Genomic DNA, 14,137 nt, shown 5'->3' with positions numbered 1-14,137 from the left:
CCCATCTTTCAAAAAAGCAAGCAATCAAATTCTCTCTCTTTTATTTGTTGTACTTTGGTGTAGGAAAAGAAAGATAAAAAGTTGCTTGGTGGGATCAAATTTGCAGAGTTTAAGGCCAGTGGAAATCACTAGATAACACAATCCAAAGTAGTAATACATTGCAGGCCATTATGTGCAACCCAATCATCCTTCAATTGCTTCTGATAACTACCATTTGGCAGGAGCATTTTTCTGAGAAAGCACTCCATATTATCTGAGGCAGAAGGCTGGATTAAATAACTTTCTGAGGTCACTTCCTGTACTATTTTCAATGTTCTGTGGTTTGCAAAACTCCTACAGTTAAAGAATTTGCCATTCAGATAAAGTTTCTTCCCTTCAATAGGTGATCACCTTCACTACTTCCAGGTTGAATTTGTACAACTCCAGCTTCAAGCTGTTGTTCTTATAAAAAGTTTTATTCTGTGTTTTTTGCAGTTAAACAGGTCCCTTTCCCAGGAAGGTACTTTTAAATATTTATCAAGTCATCTTCATCATTTTTCTTTTTAAGATACCCAGACTGAGTAACTTATAGGCATGTCTACACTACATAAGAGAGCTTAGAGACCTTTATGCTACTACTGTTGTTAACTGCAAGTCTATATGACACAATGCAGTGCCCTGGAGAGTGGGAATCTCAGATCAAAGATTAATTACATTATATGCAAGGTCTGACACTCAGCTACACTGAGAATGTTCTGATGCATCCCAAAAGCCAGAGCAGAACGACAGATTTCCCTGATGTTCAGCTGTTTAAGATTAAAGCCAGTTTCATCTTGGCCAATTGATACAAAATATTCATTCTTGACAGATACTGGGTGTAGGTGGCAAGGTTTTGGTAACAGGGGACTGTAGGGGCAGCCTCTGTGAGAAGAGACCGGGAGCTGCCCTGTGCAGGACACAGACAGTTCCAGCTGGCTCCATAATGGACCCACTGCAGGACACAGCTGAGCCCATCAGTCAAGCTAATGGCACCTCTGTGAAAGCATATTTAAGAAAGGGCAAAAACATCAAAAAGGCAGAGGAGTGAGGAAAAGGAGTAAGAAACAGCAGTGAGAACATCAAGGTCAGAGAAGGAGAGGGAGAGGAGGTACTCCAGCTGCCAGAACATTTCCCTGCAGCATGTGGGGAGGATCATACCAGAGCAGATATCCACACTGCAGTCCATGGAGGGCCCCATGCCAGAGCAGTTGGATATTTCCTGAAGGAATTGTGATCTGTGGAGAGCCCATGTGGGAGCAAGTTTTTCTTGAAGGACTGCAGGCCATGGAAGGACTCACAGAGCAGGAGAAAAGCATGAGGAGAAAGGAGAAGCAAAGAGGAACTGTTGTGAAGTGACTGCAGCCACCTGCTCCCCATCACTCCCTGTGCCATTCAGGGTGGCAGGAGGAGAAGGCAGAGGACTCTGGAATGAAGGAGTGAAGTTGAGTCTGGGAGAAGATGAGGAAGAGATGAGGTGATGTTTTAATTTTTATCTTTGTTTCTCACTACAAAAGCCTATTTTAATTGAAAATGAATTAAAACCATCTTCCCTAAGTCGAGCCTGTTTTGCCTGTGATGGTCACTGGTAAGCAGTCTCCCCATCTATCTCAACCCACAAACCTCTTTAGCAATTTTTTCTCCCCTGTCCTGTTAAGGAGAGGGAGTGAGAGAGAGTGTGTCTGGGTGAGTGTCTGGCAGCTGGCCAAGTTTAACCCACCACAGCCGTTTATGAGTTTCTCCACCTAGTAGTGGACCACAGTATGCACTGTCATGCTTCTTTGAAAATACAGACAGACATATGTTACATATTTCTGACACTTCATTATTTTTAGTTTAAAATCATTGGCATCTCCATCTAATGCTGCATCAGTGCTTCCTAATATATTTAAGTAACTCCTCTTCGTTACCCTTTGCCTTTCTGCTCAGATTTTTCCCTGATCTGTTTAGCTTATCAGTTTCCTGCAGTTCATCTCTCCTGGACAGTAAACACAGTTCTTTCAGACTGGGCCTTCATATACAGAATACTCTATGCCAAGCGTGCTCACCCAGCAGGTCCAACAGGATTAGTCAGTCACACTTACTCCTCATTAGTTATTTTAATGACCCACAGTCATCTTAAATCCAATTATAGTTACTTCTAAATATAGGAATATATATATTTGGCGGATAATTAGATACAAGTCTCTATCCGTGACATGTCTTACTTAGTGTCTTCCAGCTCTCCAATCAGAAGCCTGACAAGTTTCAGTTTCTTTAGCCTCCCTATCAAGGCTGTGGTTCATCTTTTCAGCTGTAATTGCCTGAACTCTCATGAGTGAATGTTCTCTGAACTCCTAAGATTTCCCTTGATCTTTTACCCTGAAACTTTGGCAAAGCAAGCTTTACAACTTGACTGGAGCCCTGCAGCAGGCCTTCATAAGGCAATAGCTGCTATTTTTAACTGCTTCTTCTTTATTAGTTTATCTAAAGTACCTGTTGTTTCAGGGGAAAAGAAGCTGGCTAGTATCAAGCTAGCTTGCAGTGAAAGATGAACTAGTGGTGAAAGCATATCCATGTTTATATATAATACTCATAAATTCATAAGGAATAGTTTCAATTCAGGGGAACAAGGATGCAGAGATATCTGACCTTAAGTTGTCTGAACCATTACAGACACTCAGAAAGTTTTTTAAAGTATAACTCCTATTCTCTGATATAGCAAGTAGGCTTTTCTAATTTTTAGTGATTTTTAACACATTGATTCATCTGCCTCCAATCCCATATTTATGGATTATTTACTTCTAAAAGTAGAATAAATAACTTCAATGTGAAGTGCCTCTTTCTAGCTATTTTAACATCTTTTATTCCTAAACAAGTTATAGTCAGTGATGCTAGCATTCCCACCAAAAATTAACTCCATTAAGTTTTACTAATACACTCACATCAAATTTCTTACTGAATACACTGAAAATTCTCCCTCGCTTTTTATTTAGGCCATAAATAGATTTATTTTTTTCTAGAATTCTGTTACAAGCCTACATCATTTCTGAGTTTCTCTGAAGGCATTCTTTCCAAAGGAAGCAGAACATTCTCTCCTACAAATTCTCTACCATTTTTCTTGACCTTATACAACTGAATATCAATCAGCACTAATAGCCATAAGCCTACACATAATCTATTAAACAGAGGTGTTGGTTTATTATTCACGTTACTATCACTTCCAAACCCACCTATGATATTATGGTCTAATATAAAGCACCTACAAGACTCCAACCCATCCCACCGCTGCTTGGAGTTCTCAAACATATTAAGAAATATTAAGAAAGGTATTAATTACAAAGAATCTGTTTTTCACTTAGTGACCAAGATTACAAGTAAGGTTACATTATGATAAACTCTGCAGAGGTCACCAGTGTACAACTGTCATTTCCACAAGCTTTTATTTCTATGCATTTTTTCAAATGTTTCTTGCTATATATAATGCCAAGCAGCTCAATGACAAGGCTGTACGCATTTACTTGTGTTTTGGTTTTTTGGGTTTTTTTTAAAGGTGAAGTGAAAAACAGCCATGGTATTGACCTTTCAGAGAAACACATGGTGTTTTCAAGGATTACATTTTTATGTTAATTCTTATTTGAAGCAATTGCAAAGAAAATGGAATCAAATCATCCTCACAGCTCGCTGAAAACGTAGCATTACTTGTCCCTTTTGCATATATTTACAATAGGCATGTCATTTAATACTGAAATATTGATCATCCTTGAAGAGCACTATATTTATGTTGAGTCTTCTTGAATTTGACAATATATATTTGAAATTTTTCTTCTTCACAGGATATTTTCATACAAATGTTGACCTTTGTTTTCCTTTTTACAATCTCTAATCCATTTTATCTGCAAAGGAATATCTTAAATACACTTGCAGTCTAAACTTCAGAACTCTTAACTGACAGCCAGAGTCACTGCTACATCCCTCTTGTCTTCACTAGTTAAACAGGGATTAGTGAAATTCCTGTATCTAGTCATAAAGCCACATAGCACTTAGTGAACAAAAAGAAAAAGATGGCGATATACCATGAGTGTTTCTGCTACCAAAAATGTTAACAATCTAATGTTTTCTCAAAATTAAATCTCTCCAAAATCCTTAGATGACTTTCAGAAATGTAAGACAGAGAAATAACTACATTGCAGCTGCAAAATTTCCATCTTGGCGGGGAGGGAGGATGGGGGCAAAAAGAAGCAGTCTAACACTACTATCAAACCTGTACCATGGTCTTTTAAATTCCCAGCCATGCTTCAATTAAGAATAAGAAACAAAAACTGAAATCTTAGAAGAAAGAATTTTTACCTGCTCATGCTTCCACAATACATTGATGTAAAAAATGTGAATCAAGTTTAGATGAGATATTTCAACTTTAGTTGGGCAAAAAAATAATATATAAGAACAGCAGATCCAAACTGAAAATCAAAGCTTTCAATGCATTGGGACAAAAATATTTCTTGGACACAGATGACTCCTCTAATGATCTGAAGGCTTGTATTCTGCTCTCAAAGCTCTATTAAGGTAAACTGTAAGTGTCCCACTGATAGATTACTCAGGATTTGTTCTAGGTTAAGGAGAAAAAGCCTGATCTTTATACTGACTAATTTTGCCCTGTTTGTAGTTGAGCACATTTCTATTGTTCCACCACTATTAAATTAGTAGGTTTATATTTCCATACCGCTAGACTTATTAATAACACTAAAAAAAATATCATTACTTACTTAGGAGCAATGGTGACAGTGTTTCCTTTAGGTAATGAGAAATCATCAGCATCTCTTCCTACAAGAATAGCGTTGTACATCAAAGTTTTACTGCTTGGGTTTTTCAGACGCACCTATCACAACAACAACAAAATCAGCCTATTTTATTTGATTTTTAGAGTACAAAAGATGTGTTCTGCAGCTAGGTTCCAAAATACAAACTAAGGATATCACAAAATAAGAAAGTACTTCAAATAACTAGGTAGATCATTTTCCTTCCTAAGGAGTATAGACTTCCCACAGACTATCCAACCTCAATTTTTCTGAGTACTCTTTTTGCAGTGTACACTGAACTCCTATGCCTATTAATTTCTTATTCCTCTCTATCTTTGATCTCAGATCTGTCAGATTTGTAGATTTTTTTCTGTGCTTACAAGCATAGGGAAAAAACAGCAGCAGAAGTCAGGATCCCAAGCCTGAAGAGAAAAAGAAGATACATGCTTCCATCTTCTATATTTAGTAGCCAAATGACATGAAACCCATTCATTCTTTGTTGTAGTATAGACAAAATATAAACACATATATAGTGTCTTAACCTTGTACTGCTACAAATCTAAATTCAATGGTATCAATACCTGTTTAACAACAGTTGCATGGAGAGCACCTGTAAATTCTATAGTCTTCTTTGGTAAGTAGTGAGGGAGACTTTCATATAGGTAGACACACAGAATAAGCAGCATGACTGGGTTGGGATCACAGATATCAGTGGCCTAATATTGAAAATGAAAGAGAAAAAATAACCAGATTTTCAGTTAAAATTTTGTCTGAATAGTTTAGAGATATGAAGATGAAGAACAAAAAAGTTTAAGGTAATTCTTATTATACAAATATTTTCAACCTAACTTTTAATAACTGGATTAGGCCCATAGCTAAGACGAATATGAATCTTGTCAGTGCACAAAAAAATTAATTCTTGAAGACCACTGCCATGCTCTGGTAATAAACCTAGGATAAAATGCAATACAACACTCTGAAAAAGTAAATATATATTCCAAAGAACAGAACAACGACAGCCAGTCTATCTTCGAATTTTGCAGAAAAGCCCTTGTTTCTCTAGTTAATTCCTCCTGCAGGTATGGCAAAAAGCAGTTTCATGAATGTCCCTTATCAGAATACAAAATCAGCTGTAATGACATTGAACAAGGATCCACAAGATCTAAATCAGCTTGGATGGGTGCACTCTACACTAGGTTAAAAACTGGCTGGACAGCCAAGCCCAGAAAGTGGTGGTGAATGGAGCCAAATCCAGTTGGCGGCCAGTCACGAGTGGTGTTCTCCAGGGCTCAGTACTGGGGCCGGTCCTGTTCCATATCTTCATTGATGATCTGGATGAGGGGATTGAGTGCACCCTCAGTAAGTTTGCAGATGACACCAAGTTGGGTGGAAGTGTCGATTTGCTGGAGGGCAGGAAGGCCCTACAGAGGGACCTGGACAGGCTAGATCGATGGGCCGGGGCCAACTGCATGAGATTCAACAAGGCTAAGTGCCGGGTCCTGCACTTCGGTCACAACAATCCCATAAAACACTACAGGCTGGGGGAGGAGTGGCTGGAGAGCTGCCTGGCAGAAAAGGACCTGGGGGTGTTGGTTGACAGCTGCCTGAACATGAGCCAGCAGTGTGCCCAGGTGGCCAAGAAGGACAATGGCATCCTGGCCTGTATCAAGAATAGTGTGGCCAGCAAAACCAGGGAGGTGATAGTGCCCCTGTACTCGGCACTGGTGAGGCCGCACCTAGAGTACTGTGTTCAGTTTTGGGCCCCTCACTACAAGAAGGACATTGAGGTGCTGGAGCGTGTCCAGAGGAGGGCAACGAAGTTGGTGAAGGGTCTAGAGCACAAGTCTTATGAGGAGAGGCTGAGGGAGCTGGGGTTGTTTAGTCTGGAGAAGAGGAGAGACCTTATTGCTCTGTACAACTACCTGAAAGGAGGTTGTAGTGAGGTGGGGGTCGGCCTCTTCTCCCTAGTAACGAGTGATAGAAAGAGAGGAAACGGCCTCAAGCTGCACCAGGGCAGGTTTAGGTTAGACATTAGGAAAAACTTCTTCACCAAGAGCATGGTCAAGCATTGGAACAGGCTGCCCAGGGAAGTGGTTGAGTCTCCATCCCTGGAGGTATTTAAAGAACGGATAGATACAGTGTTTGAAGACATGGTATAGATGGACTTGGCAGTGATAGGTTGACAGTTGGAGGACTCGATCTTAAGGGTCTTTTCCAACCTTGACGATTCTATGATTCTATATGATAAATACTTATGGATCTCCTTGGAGTATCAGAGACTGGCTATCCCACTATTCTGCCTCTGGCAACAGAGCAGTTGCTTGAATAAAGAGTGTAAGAAACTGGGCAAATATACAGTGCTCTTTCCATTGACATAATTTGCCAGCTTCTGGAAATTAGTGGCTTAAGGATTTATTGATTATTGCTAAACACCTCTCTCTCATTATTTTAAATTCTTCTCTATTTCATTCTTTACATACAGAAATAAACCTGACTGTCATTAACAGTTTATTAACAGAATTCTTTTTAATTAGAAATTGCTTATTGAGTTTTCTGCCTCTTTTCATGTAATTAAAATGCAATATTGGCTGAAATGCATTGCTTAAAACATAGGACCCTAAAAAGCAGCTGAGATTTAAGTCCTGAGGCAGGTGCTCTAAGAAAGTGAAATGACACAACACTGAGCACAAGTACAAATAGCTCCACCCTCAAACAGCTTCGACTTGATGAGTGACAGATCAGCAACTGACAAATATTTTTTCAGCTAGCAAAAGCTGCATTTTGACATAATAATTTCATGAGGAGAAAGGGTATAATAAAGGGCAAACATTTGAAACTCTAGTGGAGCCACCTTATTCCAACAGAATGTAAAAAAAAAAAATCAGTAGCTTAAAGCAAATATTCCATGTAGAAAAATCTTTACACAGCCTATTGGCTCAGACCATGGGCCAACAGGATATCACTACAAGCTGATGCCTAAATGAAAATGATTATATGGTAAGTACGCATACACTTGAGTGTTTTCCCAGGCTCAAGCATGAGACTTCCTGAAACACATGATTTCTGTCTAATTAGAAACCTTCATTTCTTTTTCTCCCAAGCCTATACACAGTCTCCCTTTGACTCTGTGTGAAAACTGTAAAGGCAGCTGCCTAAGAAAACACTCTCCCTTTGAAGTTATGTTCAGTATAACCAAGAAAGAATCTGAGAGAAAAGTTGGAGAAATAAGCTAAGTTTTCTAAATGAACATGCTCTAAATAAATGCAGTAACACCAAGCATTTGAAGTAATGCCCACTTTCACCAGCCTATGGCATTCTAGCCCCACACAAAGTACAATTTTATTTTCAAAGAGTCAAGAGAACACCAAGAAGTAAATAAAAAGAGCTTACTATTTTTCCTTCATTTCCTAAAACATCATCAAAACTGGGTGCCCATCTCTTCTGCTACCAAGAATGAACCCACATTTGAAATAGAAGAGAAGAGGGAAAATAAGATGATCTTTTGTTGTCACAGGTGGGTGAAAACAATTCTGCATTTCAAACCAGAAAAATCTAGAATAAACTGGATTCTAAATTCAGAAATGCAAGGAGTCAAACCAACACAGCATTTCCAATGCAGGAAAAAATATTTCTTTTCCATCCAGTCTACAAGTTGTAAGAAGTTTCCCCCCATGTTTTACAGAAAGGAGAAATTAAAGAATTCTCAGAGATGAACCCAGCAGTATTTTCTCTGGTTCCTTCAGCCCATGAGCTGCTGTGTTATAATGAGGTGCTCCATGTCTTGTATGTAAGAATCCTCAATTCAGTAGGAGAAAACAAATCCAGAAAGGCGAGTGAAGTTATAATTTGTCCAAACTTGAAAGGGAAACTAAAGGCAGAGGTAGTTGCCAAGGCACAGCAAGGGCCAGCTGTTCTCTCTGGAGCCAGGATCCAAAGGCAATATAACACAGCTGCAGAGCAGAGGCCAGCCAGGGCCCATCCCACCACCCAGCCAGGAGCTGAGCAGCCAGGGGAGCACCAGGGCAGCCATAGCCATCAGGCACCTCCCTGGGGACCAGGACAGGCCAAGGCTGGGATGAGGGCCGACAGGTGGGCCTGGCTTGGTGAGTCCCATGGCTGGGCAAGGTAGGGCTGTGGGGAGCTGGAGACCAGCCCTGCTGCGGTGTCGCTGGGGCAGGGGCTGATGGTCCTGGGGAGCTGATGTTGGGTCCTGGGCCACAGGTGGGTGGGGGGAGCCCCGAGGAGCTGGGCAGGGGCAGGCAGGGCTGGGGGTGCCCCCAGGGGCTTGACGCTAGTTAAGTCTGAAGAGCATTTAACCTGTATCATTTGATGACTCTACAATAGACATTTCAGAAAATTGTATTTTTAACAAGGCTCCATCTCTCTGGTTGCAAGGAAATCAGAAGGAGCTGTATCCCTGAATGGACTCTTAATGTCTAATGAACCTCGCTTTCTCCATACCCTAAAGCATTATATGGCAGGGTGGGGAGAGAACAAAAGAGAGAGAATCTGAATACTGGAAAACATGGCAAGGCTTGGCTCGTGGACTAAAAGCAGAGAAGGGATGCAGCCCTTTCCCAAAGGATAAACATTATTTAAGAAAAGATGACTTAGTTACTCAAAGATTCACAGACTTATTACTGACTACAACTCAGCCCTAATTAAAATAAATGCCTGTAGTCTTGCAAATTGAATGCCTGTAGTCCTGCAATAATGTGTTTTGTGTGCTTTGTACTATAAGGAATATGAATTTTTGTTTTGTTTGGTACAACAGGAAGGAGAAACCTACCAAGATATATTAGTTAGAACAGACAAGCCTTACCAGACTTTTACCTACATACATATTAAATTCAGCTCGCATTACATCTCACTAGATAACCTCAAAGTTTTCTTAATTTCCCTTCTGTTTTATTAAGTTAGAGACAGGTAGATTCCATAGAAAAGGCAGAACTGGAGCTCCCCTGGAGGCAAATCCATTGATTCCATGGAGCACAAAGGCAGGAAGAGTTACTGACCGTTTCCTCCCTCTTTTCTTGCCCTGTGCCCATGACAAGCATCACATCCTACTCCCAGCAGTTCTAGCACAGCTCCTTCTCTAACCTTCCAAGAGAACGAGTACATCACTGGGCACTGATCTTAAGTTTCCCTGTCACTCTCTATAGTTTCCTAGATAATGCTTATCCTCATAATTCTTAAGATTTATGTCATATAGTCTTCATGCACTGATGTAATCATATGCTTCATATCTTGCTTTTCTATTTATTTCCACCACCACTGTTTTTTAAAGTTGGAATTTTAGGATGCACTTACTATGCAAAGTAAAAAAGCTTCTTCCATGCAAAAACTTTTAAAACTGAGGTCTGAAAAATATTCTGATGTTTTCCATTCACTTATCTCAGTGATAGCTATTGAATGTTAACAAGTATTTGTAGGAGAAGTTATTCCAATACAGCTGTGGTTTTACACCTTCACTGTTCATCTTTCCTACATTTTCATTTAAGATAGCAAAAATGTCAGGGTAGATTACCTGTTGAAGCCTAACTTTCTTTTACCCCCTACTTCTACTCATTTCCACTTAGATCAGAACTTATTCCCTCAGAAAACATCATTCTGTTTTATCCTGTGCTGAATTCATAAAACTGCATTTGAGACATTAATCTACTACTCTACGAACTAATTAAAAAAAAAAATAAAAACCAGTGTACTTCATAACAACATTCAGCAGAAAATTCACATAGTCTATAAATATTATTTGCTTTAAAAAATTCTGTGTTAGCAAACAATAGCAATTAATAAAGTTTAACAGATTTATGGCTTAAATTGTATCCATAACAAAGTTTCTCAAAATATGAAAAAGCCTCTCACATTTCTTGAAGAGTTGGGTGCTTGCTTGTTAGCTTTTTATTTGTGCTCTAATATTGCCTAGTTATAGAGAATGCTGGAGGTGACAAACTGGATAAATTATTATACTTCAAATTCTAAATATTCCAAGTTAGGACTATATCAAAACTGGACAAGAAATTCAAGGGCTGGTAGATTTATTCTGTTGCAAAAACAGTTATTTAACTGTTATAACGCCGTCAGCTCTGTGCTGTTAATTCCATAAATAACTCTCCACGTTTTCAATCACTTGTATATTACTAAAGCCTGGTCTTTAGTATTGCTGGTACTACTGCTCAGAAAACAGTTTGTAACTGCTTAGAAATAATGCCTCTTGATTTTAGGAAAACAGGTTTATAACTTAATGTAAACATTAAATGGCATTAACTGCCTCTAAGCCATTCCATGGTATTTAGAAAATGCTGGCAGTTCTGTTTTATTAGCATAGCAGTGTAGTGGATTGATACTTAGAATAGAATATATTACAAATAAATATTAATCTATCCAGCTGGAAAAGGAAAAGAAAAAAAACAAATCAAGGTGTTTTAAATCCAGAATAATCAGAGTAACTATAAGCCAAAGTTCTGACAGACAGAAAAGAGGAGAGAAAAACTTTATTAAAAGATATCAGGAAGGAGTAGATTGCTGAACCACTTCTTGTGGCAATCACACACTCCATTTTTCTGAACATGTAATTATTAGTTGAATAACGTAATGAAGCAAACTATTCAACATATGCAAAAGTCATGCAAGAAGGCTTTCACCACTACAAAGCCTACAAGCAATGATGAAAATAGACATCCTACACAAAAGAACAGCTTCTAGCAGGACACAAATAACTGAAAAATAGAAAATGCTTGAAATCAGCGGCCACGAAACATTACCTAGGTAACCAATTTAAACCAACAATTGCAAATTACTATTGAAAATTATGGCAAAAGTCTTAAACTAAGAGAAGGTAGTAGAATACTATATTAAATTTCAGAAACAGAAAGCCATACTTTAAGCTTTATTAGTTATTTCCAGATTTGTAAGGCTTAAACATTGAATTTAAGAGGTAAACATATAGGAAACAATGCTGTTTGTGAACAAAAGGAGGTTCCTAAGTTTATATAGGCTTTGGTTACACTGCAGCAGCCAAATTTTCAATAAGCTGGAAGTCAATGTGAGAATAGAACAGTTAGAAAGTCTGGAAAAAAGACTAAGTAGTCATTTTGGTGTCTAAATAAAGCTTAAAAGTCTATATTTTTGTGTTTGTAATGTATACACATATGAATATCCTTTTTAAAAGACTATATCCATCCCACACATATCCAGTTTCTCTTTAGAAATACCCCAGGTGAGACCATTATCAGGTCCAAGTTATTTTCAGTTGCTCTGGTGGAAATAAAAAGCACCACTGATTTTGAAACATACGTTTCCTTTTCTTTCATTTCCACAACATGTTTACAGGGTGCCCAAGGGTATAATCTAGGTGAACTTAAAAATAGACATGCCTGAACAGATCACTTGTCTGTTGCAGTTGCATGTGTTTCCATAGATCTCATCATGCCAGTGAATCATAGAATCGAATCATAGAATGGTTTGGGTTGGAAGGGATCTTAAAGATCATCTGGTTCCAACCCCCCTGACACGGGCAGGGACACCTTCCACTAGACCAGGTTGTTCAAAGCCCCATCCAACCTGGCCTTGAGCACTTTCAGGGAGGGGGCATCCACAACTTCTCTGGGCAACCTCTTCCAGTGCCTCACCACCCTCACAGTAAAGAATTTCTTCCTTATATCTAATTTAAACCTACCCTCTTTCAGTTTAAATCCATTACCCCTTGTCCTATCACTATGTGCCCTTGTAAAAAGTCCCTCTCCAGCTTTCTTGTAGGCCCCCTTCAGGCACTGGAAGGCTGCTATAAAGTCTCCTGAGCCTTCTCTTCTCCAGGCTGAACAACCCCAGCTCTCTCAGTCTGTCTTCACAGGAGAGGTACTCCAGCCCTCTGATCATTTTCGTGGCCCTCCTCTGGACTTGCTCCAACAGGTCGATGTTGTTCTTATGTTGGGAGCCCCAAAGCTGAATGCAGTACTCCAGGTGGGGTCTCACAAGAGTGGAGTAGAGGGGGAGAATCACCTACCTCGACCTGCTGGCCACACTTTTGATGCAGCCCAGGATGTGATTGATCTTCTGGGTTGCAAGCGCACATTACTAGCTCATATTCACTTTTTCATCTATCAGTACCCCCAATTCCTTCTCCACAGGGCTGCTCTCAATCCACTCATCACCCAGCCTGTATCCATATTTGGGATTCCCCTGACCCATGTGCAGGACGTTGCACTTGGCCTTGTTGAACTTCATGAGGTTCGCACACACCCACTTCTCTAGCCTGTCAAGGTCCCTCTGGATGGCATCCCTTGCCTCTAGAGTACCAACCACACCACTAAGCTTGGTGTCATCCACAAGCTTGCTGAATGTGCACTCAATCTCATTGTCCATGTCCCTGACAAAGACATTAAATAATACTGGGCTCAGTACAGACCCGTGAGGGACACCACTGATCACTGGTGTCCATGTGGGCATTGAGCCATTGACTGCAACTCTTTGAGTGCGACCATCCAGTCAACTCCTTATCCACTGAGTGGTCCATCCATTAAATCCACGTTTCACCATTTCAGAGACAAGGATGTTATGTGGGACAGGATCAAATGCCTTGCACATTACCAATAAAGCTGAATTCCAGCCAAATGTTCTTTATCTAATGCTCTGATTTATCAGGCTTACAGATCAAAGCAAATAGTTGTTGCATCCACTTTTATACAGATGCTTAGGAGGATTCAGTCCTTTACAACTCTCTTCAAGTGTTTTTCCAGAATAGTCTAGGAGAGATACATATGAGAAGACAATGCTATTGTAACAACTAAAAGTGATCTTTAATTTTTTCTCTCTTCTATTTTCTGAATTTAAGACTGCATATCAATATTAGATTCCTATCTCAGGCAAACCAAGGTATTTGCATTTACATTATAGATTGGTGGATATGCAGATAGAGCTCCGTATCTGTCTATTTGCAATATCATACAAATTTTAGTCAAATAACTAAGAATTAAGAAAGAAATCCTTTTCCTTAAAGTTACTTTTGTTGAGATGTTGCCATATTTACCAAGCTAATAGCTCCTTATTAAAGCACAGGAAAGTGAAGACAAAAAAGTCTTAATCATCTTTAGAGATGATTACAATAAAAGTATGACTGAAACATTAAGTGACAGCCAGGAAGTTATCTTTCTAAGTGCATACAATAATCTGTAGGGTACCTCAAGAAAAAAGTCTTACATATACTGGAAATTCTTACATATACAGGAAATTTAAAAAATTCTATATTGCTGCCTTTCTTTCCTTTTCTCCATTGGCTGCTGACAGAATCTTCTTTCTCTCCCTCACTTCAGACTCAAGTCTTGGGGTTATCATCTACCTCCCTT

General features: G+C 39.3%; 1 protein-coding gene across 1 annotated transcript in view; it reads right to left on the bottom strand.

The window, feature by feature from the left end:
* Nucleotides 1-14,137, bottom strand: part of CFAP47 (cilia and flagella associated protein 47) — a 351,597-nt gene that overhangs the window by 230,549 nt on the left and 106,911 nt on the right. Inside the window, exons 36-37 of the mRNA XM_087759023.1 lie at nt 5,375-5,509; nt 4,761-4,873 (exon numbers count right to left, since the gene is read on the bottom strand). Coding sequence (XP_087615149.1) covers nt 4,761-4,873; nt 5,375-5,509 — 248 coding nt within the window. The remainder of the gene's footprint in view (nt 1-4,760; nt 4,874-5,374; nt 5,510-14,137) is intronic.

The sequence above is a fragment of the Nipponia nippon genome, unplaced genomic scaffold (genome assembly GCF_047370975.1).
Source record: "Nipponia nippon isolate SJK-2023a ecotype South Korea unplaced genomic scaffold, ASM4737097v1 scaffold_2, whole genome shotgun sequence".
Lineage (NCBI taxonomy): Eukaryota > Metazoa > Chordata > Aves > Pelecaniformes > Threskiornithidae > Nipponia > Nipponia nippon.
Note: the sequence above shows the minus strand (reverse complement) of the source record. Positions and strands in the feature narration are given on the sequence as shown.